The 23,726-nt window shown below is 36.9% G+C and overlaps 1 protein-coding gene across 4 annotated transcripts in view; it reads left to right on the forward strand.

Annotated features, from left to right (window-relative positions):
• Nucleotides 1–23,392, forward strand: part of Bod1l1 (biorientation of chromosomes in cell division 1 like 1) — a 54,814-nt gene extending 31,422 nt beyond the window's left edge. For 2 of the 4 annotated variants that reach the window (XM_074042599.1, XM_074042600.1), the window contains exons 13-27: nt 2,101–2,144; nt 3,374–3,434; nt 5,068–5,138; nt 5,724–5,796; nt 6,525–6,604; nt 9,903–9,987; nt 10,340–10,413; nt 11,413–11,488; nt 11,575–11,609; nt 12,774–12,819; nt 15,347–15,396; nt 15,494–15,578; nt 15,990–16,143; nt 18,405–18,545; nt 21,969–23,392. In XM_074042599.1, the coding sequence (XP_073898700.1) occupies nt 2,101–2,144; nt 3,374–3,434; nt 5,068–5,138; nt 5,724–5,796; nt 6,525–6,604; nt 9,903–9,987; nt 10,340–10,413; nt 11,413–11,488; nt 11,575–11,609; nt 12,774–12,819; nt 15,347–15,396; nt 15,494–15,578; nt 15,990–16,143; nt 18,405–18,545; nt 21,969–22,086 (1,193 nt within the window). In that variant the 3' untranslated portion in view covers nt 22,087–23,392. The remainder of the gene's footprint in view (nt 1–2,100; nt 2,145–3,373; nt 3,435–5,067; nt 5,139–5,723; nt 5,797–6,524; nt 6,605–9,902; nt 9,988–10,339; nt 10,414–11,412; nt 11,489–11,574; nt 11,610–12,773; nt 12,820–15,346; nt 15,397–15,493; nt 15,579–15,989; nt 16,144–18,404; nt 18,546–21,968) is intronic. The other 2 variants (XM_020152922.2, XM_074042601.1) reach the window with 2 other exon arrangements.
• Nucleotides 23,393–23,726: the final 334 nt, after the last annotated feature.

Consider the following 23,726-nt stretch of genomic DNA (forward strand, 5'->3'; position numbering starts at 1 on the left):
CACTACTGAGTTCATAAAGCGAACATCTTAGTATTAGTGTGACATTAGTTTGGCCCTTGTGGATTCCTTGGTAGAAGCCTTGGGAGCTCCCAAGGGGAGGGAAAGGTCCTACTCCATACTTTGTGACCCATTGGGTTAAGGAAATGGAAATAAGAATTGTGACAGTGTAGAATTATTTTCTTCTACTAAGTTAGACATTAAGAAGAAAAATACTGTCAAGGGTATAGCTCAGTGGTAGATTGTGGCCCTGATTTCAATCCTCAGTACCAAAGACAAAAAGCAAGAAAAAAACTACTCAGAACTTTTGAACTTTTAAATTTGTAACCAAATTTAAGCCAGTTCTCCTTTTTTTTTTTTGAACAATGTTGGAACATCCATGTAAGAACAGTCAGGGTGATTTTGGTGGTAAAGAAAAGAAAAATAACAGAAAACCCTATAAATAGTTGTTTAAGGAGAATTTCTTAGCAAATTCAAGCAAAAGCATGATCCAAGAGCATGAAACATACAATAGAAACTCAATTTCTTATCTCTTTATTCCACAGAGGTCACCGCTTTCTCAGTCCTGGCCTCCTGGAAAATAGCTTTGTCCTGTAATTACAGGGCAAAATCCTGAGAATTTGATTCAGCTTAAGTTCATATGTCTGCCCTAATTAGTACTGTTGCCAGAGGAATGTAGCTTGATGTTTGATTTTTAAGTCAAGTGTTATGTTCCTAGAACCATACAGTATCCCATACCACAGTCTGGGCTCTTGGGGAGGATGCTAGGAAAGCAGCTATAATGTCTACTGTAGACAACTAGGCTCTTTAAATAATTTTCCTTACAAAACATCATTAAGCCAGGTACTTGTGAGAATCAGGGAAATCAAGATGGAAATGACTGATAGAAATAAGTCGTTCACTGAGATGCATATGCAGAAGAATAAGGCATGGTAGAAATGACATCATTCAAAGTCAAAGAATTGTGTGTCTAAATCTCCATCTATGACTGCTGTCTGGAGAGGTTGGAAGGGTGATGATTGGGGATCCTCTTGGACAAAATCATCTGAAATAGTTGTAAGAGCCTTGTTAGCAGAAATATAAGCAGAGGACTGGTGGAGTGGCTCAAGTGGTAGAGTGCCTGCCTAGGAAGTGTAAATCCCTGAGTTCAAACCCCAGTACTGCCAAAAAAAATTTTTTTACTGGCCACGGGTGGCTCATCCTATAATTCTAGCTACTCAGGAGACAGAGATCAGGAGGATCACAGCTCAAAGCCAGCCTGGGCAAATAGTTCTCGAGACCCTGTCTTGAAAACACTCATCACAAAAAAGTACTAGGTAGGTGTAGGCCTTGAGTTCAAACTCCAGCACCACCAAAAAAAATAAAAGAAAGAAAGAAAGAAATATAAGCAGGTCCTGGAAGACAACACCAACATTTGGTAAGCTGTTAATGCTGAGGATGACTAATCTATGTAAAACTTGGACAGATATATTAATTAAAATAGAAGTTGTATAGTACAAATAATTAGCAACTCATGTTAATTGTCACAAAGGTACTCTCATTCGATTCTGAAATCTTTTGTTCCCACAGTTATATTTCAGACTGCTTTACTGTGTTTAGTTACAATTCAATAAGAGATCTATTTACGTAAAAGGAAGTTGTTTAAAAGAAAGAATGTGTGTTCTGTCATTGTTGAGTAGAAACAGTAGACCTTATACTTCAAGTTTCCAAAGAATATAAATAGACCATTGCTGTTTGAGGGAATAGGATCTAACTTTTCATTTGATGGCATTTTTTTAAATGAGCCAGTGTTATACTGCAACTTAATAGTTGACATTCAGGTCTTCCACCTTTTTCTAAGCTTCAGATCACCAGAATAATTAAATCACTGTAGTGACTTAATGACCCATAGCCATTATTATAAAAATGCAGGCAACGTTAGTTTCCATTGTCTTTCTGATAGCAGAACACAGATTATAGAAAATACTTGATCAGAGTTTTACAAGTCACATAGGATACTTATTGACAAGGTCTTATTTAACTATCCTGGAAAATCTTTAAATGTGTTTCTCTGCATTTGAAAAACAATCTTGCTTCCTATGTCTAATTTTTGTTTTGAAACAGTTGAACTATGGGGGGAGCCTTCCTTGGTGAACGACTCACTAAATGTAAGTAACTGTAATGGTTTTGATTTTATGGTGTTGATTGTTTTGTTTTGTTTGAGAGTGACTAAAGAGGAGATAACTAATGATTTCTTTAGGAGTCAGGAGGCCATGGGGTAGTATACTCTCCATTCAAGTTCAACATGCTGAATGTAGCTGTTACTGAGTCTTTCCCATATTTGCTTATATCCACTGATGAACTCTGGGTTTTCTGTTTTTTATTATTGTAGAATTGAAAATTGGATAACAATATCCCAAATTTTCTTGGCACTGTATAGACAAAATAATTTTTTAGTTTGAGAATTAGAGTTTATTTATGCTTTTAGAAAGCTTGTCTGAAGATTCTGAAATGTCATTGCCATGTATACAGATTTTTTCTGAGAAGTGAATCTCATAATCCCTTTAATTCTTAAAAGAGTGTTGTACTGTTTTTGTTTTTGTTTTGCTTTAATGTATTTATAAAGAACCTAATGTTGTAGCAGGGGTGAACATACCATAAATGGTTGCAAATTAGCAGACAGTACATTCTCTCCAGTTGCCCTAAAGAGAGGAACTGGGAGAGCTTTGCTTACTATGAGATCAAACCGTTTATCTCATTTCATTGAGCCACCCTGTTCTGTAGCTAGACAGTCATACCATACCCATTTGTGTGGTTCAGGTTTACCTTCAAGATTTATAGAAATTTTAGGTGACCTGAAGCCTACAGAACTAGGCAGTATGTGCTTGCTGCCATGTCACAAATGAATCCTTGCAGCTACCTTGTCTCTAGTTGAGCATGAGTACATCTTCCAAATAGCGTGAAGGTCTATAGCTGGGCCTTAGACTATTTTGAGATTTTTCTCAGTTTAAAGTAATTAAATAAAGAAAAATTGATAAAATTTGCCAAACAGCTAATCGTATGACAAAATCCTTCAAGGTTTTTAAAGAAAAAAAAATTATGAGAGATGGGAAGAGGTTCCTTAGAATTCAGAAAATTTTCCTTTCTTTTTTTTTTTTTTTGCCAAAACCATTTTAAAGACAAGGAAAATAAACACTGAGGATGATAGCTTACTAAGTTGAAACTTTCACAAGGATGATGCTCTACCTGTTGAACTTCTGGTAAATTAAAAAGAACAAAAGAACATGTGCCCTAGTTCCTTTCGGCATTTGCACAGCCAGATTGTGTGAATTTCCTTTTTGTCGCCTTCAAGCTGTTGTGAGAGTGCTCATAAGTTATGCATTGATTGTATATTTAGGTTGAAAATTCAAACTCAACAGCAAATGAAGAAATCCATAACAGATCTTCTAACACAAGAGGTAAGTTAATGAATGTCTTGTAGTAATTTTAATAATTGCAATTACTATTCATTGAGGACCTTCTGTGTGCCAGACTCTGTGCTAATTACTTAATTACTTGTCATTTAATTCATAAAATTTAGTGAAGTAAATGAAGCATGATATCTATAGTTAAGGAAAATGAAACCCAGAGAGGTCAGGTGATTTGTTCAAGGCCATACAGCTTAGAAGTGTTACCTTGCTTTACATAGCTCCTAGAACTTTGCCAGTAACCTGACAATGAACCCAGTCCAGTATGAGTACAAAATGCACAGTCCTTTATGATGTGTGTCCTAGAAACTGTGCTACAGATGCTAGTGAGCATTGGTTGACTCTGACAGGTAGTCTCAATAAAGTAGCAGAGGGAGTGTCATGTTTATGTGGGTTAGGTCTCACTACACACACCTGTGCGGGCCACCAGTTACAGACAGACAATTCTGTTCTCAACCAGAGCATAGAATTCGGTTGGTTCCTACTAGTTTTGTGGATTCTCTGTTCCATGGGGGAATAGGGTCTATTCCTCATACGCTTTTTTTTTTTTTTTTTTCTTTTTGTGGGATTGAACTACGGTCTGTGCATGACAGGCAAGCCATATACACTTATTTTATAGCATACTACATCAGATCCCAAGCATAAGTAAAGCAGTGATAATTTTAAATACTCATGTACCCATTACCTAGTTTAGTCATACCGTCATACCTTGAAATTTAGCATATTTGCTTCACAAAATATTTTTAAAATGTTACAAATACCATTATATCTCGTAGTCACAATTTTTTGACATTTTATCCCACTCTAAAGGGAATGACTATTTTGGATAGGTGTAGTTTCTAATTTCATGAACAACATAGCATATGTTACCTGGTTTCAGTAAGTGGTAATCACATTATATAAACCACTTCTACCTATTGCTCGCTTAATAATATGTTCTTAGATTTTGTTCTGTTAGTTACTATCACTAGTTACTTTATTTTAATTAATAATTAGTATTCCATTATGTGAATACACCCAGGTAATTTTTTGCTTCTGTTGGTGAACATGAAGGTTTTTTGCAACATATCCTATTATAAAGAACCTGTTTCCTAGAGCATATGCAGTGTACCTGTGTTTCTAATATGCAATTGCTCATTAGAGGTACCTCTCTAATGTTAATGAATGTGCCATATTATCTTAAAGTGGTGTACCAATTGTCAGTCTATATATTTTCCAGTATTTAATCTTGATAGGCTAGTGAAGTTTGCTAATCTGATGACTGTGAGGCAGTATTTCATTGTTTTCCCCGGACACTTAATACCGTAGTGCTACACAAACTGAAAGGAAAAGGCCTTGAAATCTGTTATATAAAATCTAGTGTTGTAACCCTGTACATATTCCTTCCTTCCTTGAGCCCTATTTACTCACATCTAATGATGACAATAAATGGAACTTACCTGACAGCATTGTTGGATGGATCCCAACCAAAAATCATTTTTGACCTCTCTGCTGCAATGCTTGGTACATAAATTCAATGACTTTATTAAGTCAGTTTTCTCCCCTCTATCAACATACACATCTAAAATAAGTATTGGATTTGAGAGTACTTAAGACTTTTTTCTTTGTTGTATTTACTCCTTAGAGATATCCAGTGGTAGAAAAAACAACACAGAAGTCATAAGAGGTCGCAGTGTTGAAGCAAATCCTAAAGAGGTGCGTTTTCATAATAAACATTTCATGTGTTATATGTCATATTTTCGACTATGCAAAAAGAATAGTGTTCGAAAGGCTTTACTTATTTGTATAAATTAAATGTATGTGCTAAGAGTTATGCTATCACTTGTACTTGCTTATGCAATAGTAATGTTTAAGTAATTTGGCAGGTTCCAGGATTAAGGGAAGTGTCCCTGTTATGTGGTCAAGAGGTATTTTCATGTACTACCTTTCCTCAACCATAGAAACCCATTTTTAGTGGGCCACTAACAATGTTGAAAAACACTACTAATTATGCTATGCCATCATTGTAAGATATTGCTTGACTTCAGCTATAAAATGAGACTTTTTTAAAAACATGTGTTACAGAGTTATTGAAATACAATATGCAACCAGAAACAGACTAGGATAGAGTCAAACTTAGAAAATTAGTCTAATTTAAATCTAGATGTCAATAATGTCCTAAATTTTTTTTTTAATTTATGTATCAACTTACTCTAAAGGGTAGAAGCTAGCATTATGTGCGCTACTTCTGTTGATTAGGTCCAGATTCTGTTGCCTCTAAGTACCTACTCTTAATTCCAGGTTGAAGAGGAAGAAAGGCATATGCCTAAGAGAAAAAGAAAGAAGCATTACCCCTCCTCAGAAGATGAACTGGGTATTTAGAATATATATGTTCCTTTTTTAGATATCTTTGAAAATCATATTATTTTCATATTCAGAAGAATAGACAAATAACAGAATTCTTGAGGGTAGTAACTCTTTACTTCACAACTCTTGAGGCTAATTTGAGGTAGCTTGACTCCACCAGGGTCCTTTCTAGACCTTAATCTAGAAACTAGATTGTTCCCTGCCAAAGACCCAACCACTGAACCTCATATAGCCTCTGTAATGAGGACCTGCCGCAGGTGCCACTGAGCCCTATGCTTTATGGCATGAGCAGATGTCCTACAGAGCTACAAAGGACTTTAGCCAAGTTGCTCGTGTTGCCCCTCGGTGCTTCATACTGTTGATTTTCTTCTGGTCTGAAACAATGCCATCTGATAGAAGTGGCTGTTGAGCACTTTAATTTGCTAATTCATGCAGGAAATTGAAGTTCAAATGTTTCTGGAAAGTCTCTAAGTCTTAACCCCTTTTCATAAAAAATGCTGGTATCATGTGAGTATTTGAGGATTTTTTATGTTATATTTCAATTTGTTTACTTTGTCAGGACCAAATACCAGTTTTGGTGTCAAATCACATGATATTTAAATGCTTTTAGAATAATTTTGCTTCACTGTGTCACATGCCTAAAACAAAGTCTCAAACTGCCCGAAAATAGAACCTCACATTTCGTTGTTCATTTAGCTTTTATTCTTTTGTGATTCTGTCCAAACTGATTTACAGATGATAATTCAGATGTCCTGGATTCCAGAATAGAAACAACACAGAGGCTGTGTTCTGAAACTGAGCCACAAGACACAAAGGTATTTTTTCAACACACTAATTTTAAGTTTGGGGGTAACCTAATAATATCACTGTGAATACTTATGACTTTTTTATTTTAGTGTACCTTTTACTTTATGTATTTCTAACAATAACCAGTTTATTACAAAAGATATATTTTAGTTTCTCCCCTCAACCAAAATGTTACCATTTACAGTTCTTAAACTGCAAGATTGAATTATTATCACAGTTTAGATATAGTGCTTGCTTAGGTTTTTACTGTGTGGTATTATAGTTTTAACATTTCTAGATGCTTTCTTCCAAATTATAATGAGCTTTTATCACAGATAGACTTTGCACCAAAATATTAAAATACAGTGGTACATATTACTTAAACACAGAAATACTTTACCTTCTCTCTAGATTATCTCCTGCCCCTAAAATGCAGGCAGTCCCAGGATCAACTCACCTGCTGCTTTCTTCCCTATGGTCATATTTTTGTCTCGGCTCAGGAAAGCAGCTCACAGATTTTTTTTTTTTTTTTTCCGCACAGTCCTCTTTTATTCTAGGTCTAGATTTACCCATTTCCTATGAGATAACTCTTTGGAGTTCTTCCATTTCTGAGTCCTCTAAAACTTTTCGTTGTGTATACAGACTAGCTCCATCTCCTTCTCTCTTTGCCTACTTATTTTTTTTCCACCCTGTTCCACAAGTATTCGTCAGTTTATAAAAATATGAGCTGACTTTCAGCTGACTGAAACCAGTTCAAAGTCTCTTTCCCCAGTAACTGATGAATTAAATAAAAAGTAGGAAATAGCCAAAGAAGGAAAGTGGCATATTGTCTGAATTTCTATGAATGTGGCCAAGGAAGGAAATTTTTAACCCATTTCTCACTGCACTATCCAAAACAAGAATTGTGCAATAATTATGAAAGAAGCAGTTTGAAAGGTTATCTTTGTTTCCCCTCAATTTCATGTAAGTTTTTTTTAAATACTAAATTTAAGTAATATCTACCAATTATTTTTTTCATTGTTGTAGTTTAAATTGCACAGTGGGGATGGGGATGTAGCTCAATGGTAGAGCCTTTCCCTGGCATGCACGAGGCCATGGGTTTGATACGCAGCACCACAAAAACAAAGAAAAATAAGTTGCACACATAGATAATATTTTCAGTACAAAGAAATAATATTTTCCTACATGAAGAACTGTCTGCAATAGCTTATATCTAATATAATATTCAACATTAATGGTAAACTTTGGACAGTAGGTTGGGAGTAATTTTATCATAGTTTTCTAAAACATGTATGGCAAGACAAAAAAAAAAAAAAACAAACTGGATATGTGAAAAACTCCCATCACTGGAAAAATAAAAGTAGGGAATAAAAATTAATTACATGCATGTCATCAGGATCTGATTAAGTATTTAAACCAGCCAAATGTTGACTCTAAAAGAACAATCTCAAGAACAGAAATCAGTCCATCCAAAGTTTGAGAACTTTTGGGCAGCTCATCTTCAGCCACTATATGAGGTATATCAATGTGTAGGTGTTCTGGCTCATAGGAGTTTCTCTCTCTCTCTCTAAGAGGTTCTAGAAAATCACTACATGCATGAGTCTGTGTTGATGAGGTTAGAGCAAATTGTTTGCTCAGGAAAAGACTCTGACTTTCCTAGATGGACTGACCTTCCATTCTGTAAACCAGTGACCTCCCAAACTAGGGGTAGAATAATGGGAAGAAATGGTGGAACTACTATTTTTTTATCTGAAAATTATTTTAAAAATCTCTACTGATACTGTCTTTGTAGTGGAAGTAATAGCAAAGTTTATTAGGGAAGAAATTTAATATAATAGGATAAAAGCAGGGAGAAGTGTGGGAAATCGGAATAAAGACTCAAAAATATCTACTGATGTTTACAGGTTGCTTCTGGTGTCCTCTGACACCATGTTTCAGTCATGCGCTGTAATTGGCTCTCTCGGTCCTTGTCATTCAGTACTTTCAAGGTGTCTTAAGGAATGCTGGGGATTCCACAATACAGGAGACTCAGGGATAACCCACTCATTCATTTGTTCATTTCAACATTTTATGATTATTAGAGTTTATGGATGCTCAATTAGATGAATTTTCAGAGTCTGCGAACCTAATTTTAAATGAATTGACATTTCCAAAATAAGACTGACTTAAGATTCTTGCGAAGAAAACAGAGAGAACATTTATAATGCAGTTGCAAACAAACAATAAGAGAAACACCTACGCTGACACTTTTATTACTAGGAGGTACATAAATTCTTTGTCATTCTCATTACTGGGCAAAACAAATCAGACATGAGGTGAGCCAAAATATTTAGATGCTTTAAAAAGACCTTGAAATGTGGATATCATGTGGATGTATTTGCTTTTGTAGTCACACCCCTTCAAGTTCCTGAAAAGCTACCGCAAAACCCAGTGACATTGGGTGTCTCTATGAAGGGAAGGCAGTGGAGCCCTTTTTAGTTTTGAGCAGGAGGATCCATTAAAAAAAAAAAAGTAGAATTAAAAGTAATAGAGTTGGGGGAGTGTTGCTCAGTGGTAGTGGTAGAATGTTTGCCTACACTGGGGATGAAACGAAGCCCCAGGTTTCATCCCCAGCTCCAGAAAGAAAAAAAAAAAAAGGAAATGAGGACTTATAATGGACCACTAAAGAAGTAATTTAAGTAAAGTTAAAAATAAAGAAGTGAGTATTTGCATTTATGAATAATAGACCATTAAAGAGGTAAAACTAAAACTTTAGTTTTTGAATTGCTCTTGATCCCATACTACTTTAATTTATATAATTTGTTTATATACTGTATTAGTGTTATACTTTATAAACATTTTGACATTTCATGTTCAAAACATTTTTGTGACTAAAGGTGAATAATTTAACTGTGAAGGTCACTGCTCTAAATTAGCATATACAAATCCCCAGAAATTCTCTTTGGCACCTTTCACTTTATCCCTTCCCCCTACCCCCCAATCCTTCCCCTCCACCACTCCACAAAGAAATCTATTGCCAGTGCCTTGCACTTTTTTCCTTCGAAGCTTCTTCAAAAAGACAAAGTCCATTTTGCGGGAAAAAAAAATCTTGGCTTTCCTATCCGAACCTGATCTCATGCTTTTCTGCCTTCAGAAATTTTATCTCCAGTCCTAAATAGCAGCAATAATGGTTTTTTTTAAGGGGGCAGGGGTGGGGAGTGGGATTTAAATAAACCATTCTGAACAAACAGCTAAGAAATTGTTTCTGAAGAAAACTTTGAGGAGGATAAATGGAGGCAGTGTTAAGTTTAAGAAAGAAACCTCTTGTCTTTTTCAACTTCTCTATAGAAAGAGAACTCTGGAGATACAGAGGAACAGTCTAAAACAAGCCCCAAGACAAGCAGCAGTGCTTCAAGGGCCATGGAAGAAAAAGGTGAGTGAAACTTCTCAGGTATATTGAGAGGCTGAGCCTTCAGAGTGCCAGCACCCCTGACTGAGCTTCACCAGCTGGAACATCTGCTCTGCGCATTTGCTTTCACTGTGTAGTACAGTACCTCCTGCTTAAGATTAGTGAGGTCTGGGATTTATTTTTAATTTGAATCCTACTCTTCTCAAAGTGTGCAACTTCTCAGTTAACCAAACTTGTACTTATGATGGGGAGGCATGTAAATGAAGCCTATGTAGCAGCGACTGTGCGGGTCCCCCGAGTAAGTTCCCCCAGGCAATGGTGGAGACTGGACTGAACATGGTCACTAGCACTGCACTGAGCTCTGCCTTTTCTGCAGATGAATTTAGCAGCAGTGAGGCTACTGGTGAAAAGATGGAGCAAAATGAAGATGATATCATCAAATCACAGGAGGTGAAAACTGGCTTTCATGTTTATTTGTTCAGAATGACTACCAAGTATGTAAATACCACTAAATACTTTTGAAAGATGGTTTGGTTTGGTTTTTTTAGTTTTGTTTTGTTTTGTTTTGTTTTTAGTGCAGAGAAACACTATTTTGTACAGTACATTTTATCAATGTCATTATGATTAATCTTGTTCATTTCATCTTTGTTTCGTCAAAACATTTGTAAGAGACCTACTTATGTCATGATTGCACAGGGTCAGTCCAGCACTATGCCAATGGCAATGGCAGGTCCCTGTTCTGACAGCTTAGCACTGTCAACAGCAGGAGGCTGCCTGGGCCATAGATTCTAGTAAGAGGAAATGGAAGCAGCATCAGGGAAGGAGACCCAGGTTCATGTGGAAAGGTCATGGGCTCCCTAGGAGCTGCAAATGCCGGCAGACCATCCTAGAACTGCCACTCTAGGCCCTTCAGCTTTCCAGGGAGCCTGTGGGACAGAGGATAGCAGTGGCCTGAGACAGAGCCCCTTAAATCCAGGAACATAATCTGCCACTAGCTAAGCTAGGTAACCATTCCTCAGTTTGCCAGGTTTTTAATGGTTCTTTTTGTTTCCTCATCCTCCTATATGAGAAATTCCATGGATTCCTTTTTTTTTTTATAAGAGATAACATTTGGTCTCAATTAACTTGAATTAAGTCCTACAGATAGTAGAGTACACATAGTGCTTAAGAGAAGTAGGAGGCAACACTTACTTCCATTACCTCATTGTTTCGTTATCCTCAGGACTGTGAAGTCATACAATAGTTACCCATACTTAACCATAGAAGGAAAATACAGCAAAAGAAATAAAACACTATGCCAATGTCACATTATTTTTTAAGTGACAAAGCTGGGATTTGAGCCCTCTTAGGGCTATAAATCTCATTTTGAGGAAATAAACTATTATTACAGTATATTAAAGGATGAAATTATTCTTTTATTGCTGGGTTTTCTTTTCATTTCCCCCTTAGGAAGATCAACCGATAATTATTAAAAGGAAAAGAGGAAGACCTCGTAAATACCCTGTAGAAGCAGTGTTAAAAATGAGTAGGTATTTTGGTATATTTTCAATTCACCCACAAGAAATTTTCAAACTCATTTTCTAAGTGAGTTCTGTTTTGTTTTTTTAATAGAAGATGACTTCAAAACAGATACTGGCATTATCACTGTAAGTAATTGCAAAACAATGAGAAAAGAACCCTTCACATACTTGCTCTTGACCTGCAAATGATATAATGCAATGCCTAGTATTTTCACTATTCTATTTTTTTAAATACTTGAAAAGCTTTTAAAGACTTTTTTAAATAAAACATAGGATAATCATTCAAATAAGATTTTGATTTGTAGTATCTTTATATAAACAAAACTATATTAATTCTTTAGTTTCTTCCATCCTTACTTAGGAGTTTGATTATGTAAAATCATGTAGAGACTTATAGTTTTATGATTATCCATGGTTAAAATATAGAGATTTGCTATTTTAGATGATTTTGTACCTTTTTTTTGGGAAGTACTGGGGTTTGAACTTAGGGCTCCATGCTTGTGAGGCAGGTGCTCTACTGTTGGAGCCACACTTCTTTTTGTGTGATTTTTGAGGTAGTGACTTTTTAGGGAGACCTCTGACCTTTGGAGTGTCTTTCTATCTTACTACTTTCTGTGGAGTTGTTTTTATACTAAAATGTGCACTGATTTCAGTGCAGGAGAATCTTCAGTAATACTTTATCATTTTGAACATTATTTTTGACCCTCAAGTGTATACCCAATGCAATTTTTATCAAGATTTCATTTCATGCAGTTCAATGCAGCACTATAAGGAGGACAGACATATGTACACTGACCTAACAAAAGCAAAAAAAAAGCACGTGGGATTCAAACCTCAGCTTTGCCACTTATTCCCAGAACTGTGACTCATGGCCAGTCATCTAACCCTCTGGATTCTCAGTTTCCTTGATTATAAAAGTGTTATACCTATACTACTTCTCTCATAGAAATATTATAAGACAACAAAATTGGAGAACCACATATGAACGTATTTCTCAACATGGGAGATGGTTTGCTGGCCTTGGAAAATAGTAACAACCTTGGCCATGCTGTGATGCCTCCAACGCTCATCCTCCAGTGTCACAGCAGAGTGGATGGGAAAGAAGCTTGGGGCAAAGACTGTTCAGAAGCATAACCATCCACATTTGCTGGATATACTTGACTACCTACAGAAAATAGGCTCCAAACATTCTGTCTACTTGATAAACAAAGATCTTAAACCTTTACATTATTGGTTGCCTTTCTGTGTCATAAACTGCTGACTTCAATTTTTTTGTTTGCTTAAACTTAGGTAGAACAATCTCCACCTAGCAGCAAACTGAAAATACTACAAACAGGTGTGTTCCTCAGCATTTTTCTGTGTATAATCTAAGGAATTTGGTGTTTTTTCAGATCATACACAAGAAATTTTCAAAGTGATTTTCTAAGAAAGTGATTTTTTTTCTCTCAGTGAGCACGTAGGTTGGCTATTAGGGAAGGTTTTAGGTTTTTGTTGTATTTCTCAATGAAATGAGTGGGCTCATGGGTAAAAACAATCGTCCTTATTACTATCACAGACTATACATTTGTCTTTTTGTGTGGTCTGATCCTTTCTCAGTTAAAGAAATCTGGTCTGGGAAGCCTTCATAGAAGATGGTAGAGGCAATAGAAAGCAAAATAATGAAAGCATTTATATAATTACACCCATTCAACTGCATTGCATTGTCCAAATCATATTTTGCTCGATTTGTTTAGGGAAGAAAACACTCAGCCTAGAATTAGGCACTGTTGTCATGAGGCAGAAATTCAGCTCAAGAGCCTACTGTTCTTAGAGGAGTAATAATATTTAAAATAGCCTGTGTAACTTACAGAGCCTAGGACTAAAGAGATGAAATTTTTCAGGTATTTTTATCCTCATTCCAAGGAGAAAAATAAATACTCCAAGATGTTGATAATGATTGCCTCGGGATGCGAGAATGATGGGGACATTCTTTGTTATTTAGTCTGTTGAATGCATTTGCCACATTTTTAACAATATGTATATATTTTGTGTTTAAAACGTTTTTTATATAAGCTGGGCACCAGTGACTTGGCCTATATTCCTAGATAGTTGGGAGGCTGAATCAGGAGGGTTGCAGTTCAAGGCCAGCCTGGGCAAATAATATCTGGGACCCCAAAATAGCCTGGGAGAAATGACTGGAGGCATGGGGCATGGCTAAAGCAATAGAGCGCCTGCTTTTGCAAGTGTGAAGCCCTGAGTTCAAACCCCAGTCCCTCAATAAATAAATAAATAAATAAATGCATGAGAGCAACAATAGCCATTGATGGACTTTCAAGGATTGACATAGCAAAAAGGATGGCTGAATATAACAGCTATTTTGTATCAAATAAATAACATGGTCAGTTTAGGAAAATCTGTATCTTGATTGACAAGAAAAGCAAATATGTAAAACTGCATATAATATTTTTCACATTTATCTGTGTGTATTTCCTGTCTCTTGGTATTTTTTTTAAAAGGAGGGCATATCCTGCTTGTTTGTTTTTGAACCCAATTTACTCATAATTTTATAATATTTTAAATCATATAAGAAATCTTCATAATGAATACCCTTTAAAAACTAGCTGTGTGATCATGCTGTGGGATTGTAATTTGACAGTAATTTTCTGAATCTGGGTAATGATGACTAGTTAAAGGCAGACTTCTCTGTTGACCTTTTTATTAACTTTTCTAATTTCATTAGTATATTGAACTCACAGAAAAGGAAAACTACTACAGTCTTCCTCACTAATTAGAAGTGCTTTTGACTTTTTGAGTGTCTTAAGAAAGATGTCCATAAATTATGGGCAAATAGCTTCAAATAGTGCTTCTTACTAAGTTATATTCTTGGAAAATTGTAACATCTACAGCAAACAAATGGGTAAAAGAAAAATAGGCATACACAATTTATGAACAGGATCATAATATGTACTTTTTTAGTTGCCATGATGGAAATATTTGAAGCAAAAAGAATTCCAGCTATCACTCTTGTTTGTTAAACAGTTTTGTGACTTTGAACAAATTAGGAAAATCGAGTTACTCAAGCATGGTTTTCCTGATTGTAAGCTGGGATTGTAATATTTATAGAGCCACATTGAGACTTCAAAGAACTGTAGGTTAAGCATTCCTAATCTGAAATCCAAAATGCTTAAAAATCTGAAACCTTTTCTGTTGCCAAAATGACAAGTATAAAATTTTACACCTGACCTCATGGAATGGTTCACAGTCAGAACACAGATGCATTAAAAATAATACATAAGATTATATTCTGTTTATGTGTATAAGATGTATATGAAATGTAAATGAATTTTATGTGTTAAAAGTGGGTCCCAACACCAAGATATCTCATTATATATATGCAAATATTCCAAAATCTGAAACCCTGGTGCCAAGCATTTTAATAAGGAATCCTTAGCCTGTGTGTCATCCTGACCTGCAGTTCCTGGTGCATCTCACTGTGCCCTCCTCATACCTTTCCTCCTCCCTTCCGGGGTTCAGAGCATTTGAGCTTAAAGAGATAATAAAGGTAGTCTAATAGTGTAACCCTGCTCCTCATCTTACAGATGGAACCCTGAGAATCTGGGAGTGTAAATGATCCACCTAGATCATGCAGTTCTTTGTTGCACATCTGAAATGAAAACTTCAGTTTCCTGACTTATATTCTGAAGTATTCTCTGCTCTGGATTCTGATTTCAGTCTTTACTTGACTGATAAAAAACATAATGAATTGCATTACAGTGTATTAATTAGAATTGGTACATTGACAGATAACAAGCCAGTCTAACTGTTGAAATTAAATTTTATACAGTAATAAAGAATTTATACAGAAATTGCTTTATTTTTTAAAGATGAGTCCAGTAAAGAAACAGCCAACCTACAAGAAAGAACTATAAGCAATGTAAGTATTGGTTTTCTTATGAAGATACATCCTTTAGAAAAAAATTTAACAAATGCTCAGTTAGCCATCATTTCAACTTTAATTTTATTACATCTAGGATGATAGTGAAGAAAGAACAGTAGCTAGTGTGCGTCGGAGGGGAAGAAAACCCAAACGTTCACTCACTCTGTCAGATGACACTGGTATGTCTCCAGCACATTCTTAATTACAGTCTTCCTATTTCAAAAATCACCCTTTTTTCTGAGTTTTTCTTTAGATGAAGAAAAACCCATTGTGGTACAGCCAGTATTAATATTACATAAATATGTGTGAAATAGCTGTAATCCCGTGTCAGAAATGGTACATTCCAGATGTTTTTATGAGTACATATGAATTTTTCACAAATGCTTGCTGTGAACGGTATAAGTAAACTATCCCAAATGTGTTTGAGATTAAGTTAAACAGTTGTGAATTGCAAGTGCTGAAACTAAAAGGAAGTGGAAAACCACTTCTACTGCCTCCAAGTCCCTAATATCCTAAGTTCTACCATGACTCTCCTTTGGAAGCACCTTTGGCAGTTGTAAAATCCAGGTGTTACCCTTCTATCTGCACAGAATCCTCAGAGCCAGAAAGAAAACGCCAGAAGTCAGTTTCTGAAGCAACCGAAGACAAAAAAGATCAGGAGTCTGATGAGGAAGAGGAAGAAGAGGAAGAGGATGAGCCCTTGGGAGCTACCACAAGATCCACCACCAGATCAGAGACACAGAGGTAATGGGAGCAGCTCTGGGTTTCATGGGATTCTCTTTGAAATGAATTGCTTCCGCCCCATTGGAAACCCATTACTTCAGCCCTCTGCCATCTGCGTCTTCTTGGAGAGGCTATTTTCTATCTTAAACTATTTTGAGGATCACTTCAGAGGCTTTGCCAGGTTTTAAATTCTTGTTTGATGGAACCTATCAATTCTTTCACAGATATTTTTTGATCATCTATTAAGTCTCAAACACTGTGTGAGCACAGAGATACAGAAAACACTGGTCCTGTACTCAGCATACTTATTCCTAGTGAGCAATGAAATCAGGTACTTCATTGTCATCACATGCATTCATCCTAGAAAGCTGTCCAAATTTGAGCACTTTTTACTTATGTAAATGGTAATTCCATATGTTTGCCAAAGTGTGTTTTCTGATACCCTAGTAGAGTCAGAAGCCTTTGGGTGGGGGAAAGGAGTACCATAGTCAGACAACTTTGGAAAAGCCAGTCACAATATACATTAAAATATTAAAGGCTTGGCAAGGCCCTAAAGGAGGGAAATTTGCTTTACTTTTTTTAAACAGGAAATATTTATCCATTTATACCCCTCCCGCCCTCCACCAGCCTGCTAATACCAACCAGTGTTCCTTTCCTCACTACACATTTTAAGAAATGCTGTATGGCTAGATAGTCTCATCCTAATAGTAATTTTTCCAGTGCAAGAATATTTTCCATTTTTACTGTGATTCAAAAGCTTTTAATCTTGGCATAATCTTCTATAATTTCATTATTCAAAAAGTTCAGGAATGTTTGTTTCAAAAGTATCACAGTTAAAACCTGTCACCATAATATAACAGTAATAGTGTCTTAAAATTAAATAAACATTTAAAATCAACCTCTTTCTAATTCCTTGGAACTTATACGTTACTAGCCTTTAGTGCCATAGTTTGATTTCTCAAAGAGGCCAGTTTTAAAGACAAACAACTCAAGAAGCTCACATGACTAAAGGTAAACTGAGACAAATAGAAGTCATGGAGTCAAGATTCCCTGTTATAGGAGAGGATGAGCATGGTAGAACCCAGTACTGCTGCATTCGGGTGCATCATTCCTCTTCCCCCCGCCCCACCACCACCACTGCTCCCCTCATACAGTCATGGAAAGGTCATCCCATACAGTGAACTCAACAGAGAGAAAGCCCCAGAGGCCTCCTAGCTATCTTCTAGTGAGTATCCATAATCAGCTGTCAGGCTTGCCTTTAAAAATTACTCCTTAAAATAAGTTATATTTAATTCACATAACTTAATAGACACCTGGATTATCACTGTCCTTCCTCGATGTACTTTAGGAACTTTTCATTTATAAATGGATTTTTTTTTTCTCTTTGGCTTAGATTCCTTGGCATTGGTTGATTAGTTCCAGGGTTCTGCCATTTTGGTAATTTTTTCATAGGTCCTTGGAGTTGGATGTGCTCTGTGTGCCACTAGCCCATCACTGCCTGAACTATTGCACCAGCAGTTCTTTGACCTGGTCTTCCTACTATTGCCATTCCTTAGGGGTGGGCACACTACCTCGTCCTTGGCATTTACCACCTGTGTTCAGGAGAAGCCAGCTTCCCTAGAGCATCTACTCCTGGGGCTGTTACATAATTTTCCAAATTTTCTGTTATTGTTTTGAGCCTCCCTGTCATCCCTGTTTGCTGTCTTCTGTTTATATCCTCTTTACAAAGCAAATGTTCTAATTACATTCTGGTAAATACAGAAGAGTATTTCCCTGCCTGGTCTTCTAGATACTGTTCAGTATGCATCCAAATCAGAGTTGCCTCAAATTAGATCATACAAAGCCTAGCAGGTCCTTTATCTGAACATTTTTATTGATAAGTCTTATCTTCCCTTATCTCATTTCTTTCTTGCATGGTTGACTACTGGGGACTTAACATTTAGCCCTGTGAATTGTGCTTTCCTTAATCTTGGCTCCTTAGTCTATTCTGATGAGCCCTTTTGGTATGTTTGTCAGCCAGTATGTTTTCTGTTTTTCACAGGTTCATCTTTTTCTAAGTTACAGTACAATATGCACAGGAAAAGCAAAGACAGTCATGCAAGTAGAGTTAGACCTGGATGACATCGAGGTCTGCTTATTAGCAGTGGTCAAGAAAGCCATCTGTTTCTCCACTTTGGGTACTCATTGCTCTGTCTTACCCGGAGTATCCTCATCTTTTCCAGTAGTCCCACAGCCTGAGAATTCAGTGCTACTATTGTCCAGTGTTTTATAATCTGTTTCAGAAAGCATCATAGCAAGCCATCTGCACGTGCAACATCCAAATTTGGCAGCCCAGAAACAGTTTCTCCTAGAAATCGTCAAAAGTTAGCAAAAGAGAAGTTACCTACCAGCGAAAAAGTTAGTAAGTCTCCCCCATTAGGAAGGTAAGTCCCTGCTCACACTTCAAGTCATGTTTAACTCCCTGAGACAATTTTTAGTGCAGTAATGCTTTCTTCCTAATTTCTTTTTTAAGGTTTTAGTCTCACCAGATAACTGTCTTTGGGGATCATTGGTTTCCACAAGGACAAGGAAGGGCTATAAAAGATGTCTTCAGTGACTTCACCATGTGGCCTGACCACACAGGCTTGTCCTTGACACCTGTGAGCCTTATCTGCTGGCTCTTGTCTACCAAGGCTGAAAGTGAAATGTGTTTCTTCCCAAGTGGTCATAGTTCTAAACCGGTGAAGTCAGCATGAGGTGGTAATGCATATAACAATCCAGAATCATTTCTGGTTTAGCCCAAGTATTGCAGAGGTGACGAGGTAACAAAACACAGCACGCCTTTCAAACACAGCCCCCTGCTAGCTTGCACCTTCCACTGCAGCCTCATTCACATCTGCTTTCCATAGATAGTGTGAAGTCCCACTTCCTTGCCTCTGCTTGTGGTAGTGAGGTGTGTCCTGGCCACTAGCCCACAGTAAGCCAGGTCCTTCCCTCCTTCAAGCTCTTCTTCAGAGTGCCTTCTCCACCTGGTTCACCCTGTCCTTATCTCTCCTTCCTGTTGCACTTTCTATCAGTACAGAACAGTTATGAATGGCTTATGGTGTTGTTTTAGGTAGCCTAGTTTTATTTTCCTCTCTGAAGTATAAGTTTCTTTCTTGAGATTAGGAACTTGTCTTACTTTCTGTACACCATAGCATTCAATAATAAAGATGATTCAATGTATACAATAATTGTTCTGGTAACTCTTGTCACATTCTAATTTTCACAGCATACTTATAATATATGTGTACGTTCTCAGCCCTGTGTGTTGGAAAGGAAAGGAATGGAAATTATTCTCATGCCCATTAGGTGAAGTGTAATATTTATCCTTACTTTATTTATTTGTGAAGGGAAGAATCTCAGGAAGATCGGGGTGCATTCTTCTCAACATTTGGTGAACAGAGCAATCACCTGGAGGAAATGCAGATTGTGATTATTGGTGGGGGAGGAGGGTGCCTTAGCGTCTGCATAGCTAACAGACTCTCCAGTTTGGAAAAAGGGAAGTGGCTGGATGAGCTACCACGCTTTCACAGCAAGGAAGTGACCGTTACAGCTCCGGCTCCCAGCACACACACAGCAGTGCTACAATAAGTGGGTATTCCCTGCATGGCCAATGGCTTTCCATGGGCACAGCTATTAAAAAATACTGCTTCTTAGCCATTCTCAACACATTCATAGATAACATGTCAGACCTACATCATCTTCAATAATATTAGATTCAGTGTAACTTTATTTACTTTTGCTGTCAAAGGAACAAATAAGCAAAAAATGTCTTCCACCAATAAAGGTCCATTTTTCCTTCTTCACAATTTTAGTTTTCCAAGTCTTTTAATTCATTGGCAAGACATTTACTGCTTATTTACCACATACTGAGCTCTGTTCTAGGAGTTAGAAAAATAAAGTCTTAGCAGCCACCTTGGGGAAACATCTTGTCAGATGGGTAATAGAAGAGAGAGATAGATATATGTGATAAGACTTTCATACTTTTTCTACAGCAGCCCTCAATAGGCATATATTTAGCAATATAACACATTCCTGCTGCTGTAACTGAGGCAAAATTTTAATGAGCTCTACTTGATAAGAGTGGTAACAGTGGTATTCCCATGCTCTAATTGTTCCTTTAAAATACTGATTATAACCTGCAGTGTGAAATCACAAAAGATCAGTTACAGTGGTAAGTGCTATGGTGACGGTCCAAAGTACGATGGGATTTGCATAAGGAGCAGCTTGCTCTGTGATGCAGATGGCTTCTCAGAGCAATGATTTTTGAATTAGTGTTTTAAAATAAAGAATTTGAAAGAGCCAGGTGCTGTGGCTCACGCCTATAATCCCAGATACTTAGGAGGCAGAGATTGGATGACCTTAGTTCAAGACCAGCCCAGGCAAAAAGTGAGCCAGACCTCATCTCTAAAAACAAACTGGGTGTAGTGGTGCACTCTTACAACCCAACCACTCAAGATACATAAGTAGCATCTGGTCCAAGGCCAGCTCCGAGCAAAAATGCTTGGGATCCTTTCTGAAAAATAACTAAAGTAGAAAAGATCTGGAGGTGTGGTTCAAATGGTAGAGTGCTTTCCTAGCAGTTGCAAAGGCTCTGTTCACACCCAAGTACCACCAAAAAGACAAAAATAAACATGAGGCCCTGAGTTCAAACCCCAGTACCACAAAAAAAATAATTTGGTCAGTTGGGTGGTGTTTTTTTCTTAAAGTCAAAAAAAAAAAAAAAACAAAAACACAGTCACATGTCAAATGTGAAGATGTCAGACAGCATTTGTTTGGAAGTGGCAACACTTTGGCAATACTATAGTCCAGCTGCGTGCAACAGTAGAGCTTGTAATACAAATGACATTGTGTGTTGTGCTCTAGATTGCTTAATCCTGGAACCTGCAGAAAGCCAGCAAGATTTTAATTTCTCTAAGAGCAGTAACATGATTGATTGGCCAGTAGTTCTGATGACAGCCTAGAAAATAGAGATAGGATTGTGACATGGGGACATTGGTTAGAATGTTCTTCTAAATTCCTAACACTGCCAGCTGTCTTCTCTAACATTATGTACTATGAAACGTACACTTGGTCAGGTTATAATCTGCTGTGTTCTTGTTAGTTGCTTCAACTGGAGACAGTGTGTATATAGAGTTATTTTCTTTGTTGTTGTTATTGTGGGTTTTGTTTTGTTTGGAGGGTTTTGGTAATGGTGATACTGGGGTTTAAATTCAGGGCCTTGTACTTACTAGGCAGGTGCTCTGCCAACTTGAGCCATACCCTCAGCCTTTTTTTTGCTTTAATTATTTTTCAGATAGGATCTCAAGTCTTTGTCCAGGGCCAGCCTCAGACCATGATCCTCCTACCTTTGCCTCCTCATAGCTAGGATGGGATGACAGGCGAACGCAACCATGCCTGATTTATTGATTGAGATGGGATCTCAATAACTTTTTGCCTAGGCTGGCCTCAAACCTGATCATCCTGATCTCTGCCTCCTGAGTAACTGATTACAGGTGTGAGCCATAGTGCCCAATTATGTCTTTGTTTTGTGGATGGAATGAGAGCCCAGAAAAGGAAGCTGATGTCACCAAAGTCCAAACACCTGGAGGTGGTAGGGCAGAAATCAGAGCTCAGGGTTTAGTGCTTCTTCTCTTGGGACCTGTGCTTGTGTTCAGGGTGTCAGCAAATAACCAGTTAGCTCAAACTTCTTTTCTGTGTAAGTATTACTGGGGTTTTCTCATAGTAGTCAAGTTAAAAACTCTCCCAGTTTTTTTAGAAGAACTCCCAAATTATTTAAAGCAGCTGCTTTTAACTCACCATTGCCTCAATTTTGCTTAATGCAGATCAAAGACACAGCTCTCCCCTTCTACCAAGCGTAAGAGAGAAGTCAGCCCTCCTGGGGCCCGAACAAGAGGTCAGCAGAGAGTGGAGGAGGCCCCTGGGAAAAAGGTGAAGCGATAATCCTGACTGCCGCTGCCCCTGGCTTTCTGAGGAACATGGTGAAGAGAAAAGGGATAGGCCTCAGGAGCCAGAGGCTTTAAAACAGAACAAAACAAAAAATCCAGAAAAGGGTATGCATGTGCTGTAAGTTCCTAGGTGCAAGCTTTTTCTTGTTGTGTTTTAAACAGCTTTATAAACTTGTTCATAGAAGATATTATGTACATCTATTTCAGATAAAGAAAAATAAGTTTACTTTGTATCTGAATTCAGCAAAGTAGTTGTATATTTTAACATTCAAAATTGGGATTTCCCAATGAGACACATCACTAATGCAAACCTTCCAGCCCATCAGACACCAGGCTGCCTCCTGGTGATCTGTGTAAAGTATATAAACATGTAAAAATAGGTTGTATTTTACTCTATGTATGATGCTAATCAATGAACACTTTATTTATTTTACAGAGAAATCTTATCTGTGAACTTTACTATATATCTGTTTATTTTATTTTATTATTTTTTTTAATAAAAAAAGGATTTTAAATGCTATGCAGTCATTAAGTAGAAGATTTTTTAGAATTCTGCCTGCCTATAACTATTTGAATATGATCTGGCAGGAAATACAGAATCTCTCGCATGTATCCAAGTAAAGTAGTTTAGCTAAAGAAAGGGTCTCCATTGCTTTTTTGTTCACAGTTGTGACAGTTTTCTAAGAATGTAACTGCTTTTAGATTATACTTGCATCTGTGACTTTACCACTAGCCCCACTGATGTAAGAAATTCTGGTTCAGGTAAAGTTACACCCATTCACCTGCAAACGGAGCTCCTCTGTTGGCATTCATTCCTCTCCTCTGTGCCATTCGGAAGCTTCCACCAAGATTTCCATGTTGTCTTTTTTGGTGAAGAGAAATGCATTGAAGATTAGGTCACTCCTATCTATTCAGCTTCAGGATTTTATGTTGTTTTATACAGTTATTTCAAGATAGAAACTGGTTTTATCACCAGGTTCTTTTTTAAACATGTTTTAACTCCCATGTGAACAAACTGTCTAACTTAAGTTTTTCATAAAATTGAACTTTTCTTAAGGTCAAGTTTGTCTCCTGATGATGTGATGAGTTGCCAAATGATTGAGATTATTTTAAAATGTTTTGTTCTGTACTCTTGTTTTATAATTAAAATTGACATTCAGTGTGTGGGGTTTTTGTTGTTTTTTTTCTGAGGGGGGGTTGTTTTATTTTGTTTTCACTCTTAATGTAAGGTGATATTCCTGTCATTTTACATGGTTTCTTACTGAGATTTTATATATAAATTATAAAGTGTTTCCCTAAAACTTGAGTGGTATGATTTTTTTTTCCCCATGTTTTAAATTTTTATCTAGGACCCATTTCTTTTCTCCAGTAATTGGTCTTAGATATACTGTTCCATTTTCACATTCAAATATGTGTCAGTAATTGCCTCTCACTTGGTACTGAACTCTAGATCCAAGAAGAGATCTTAGGAATAAGACCGTGTGAGTTTCTCCTTTTTATTTATATGAGTGAATTTTAACCAAAGCTCAAAAATCTGTTTGTCTTAAAGTCAGTCAATGGTAAAAGCCAGACTAGGTTCCAAAGCTCCTGTTTTCTTGAGTAACAGTGTTTGCACTGGTCAGTTTTAGGTTGGTT

The sequence above is a fragment of the Castor canadensis genome, chromosome 9, assembly GCF_047511655.1.
Source record: "Castor canadensis chromosome 9, mCasCan1.hap1v2, whole genome shotgun sequence".
Taxonomy (NCBI): Eukaryota; Metazoa; Chordata; class Mammalia; order Rodentia; family Castoridae; genus Castor; species Castor canadensis.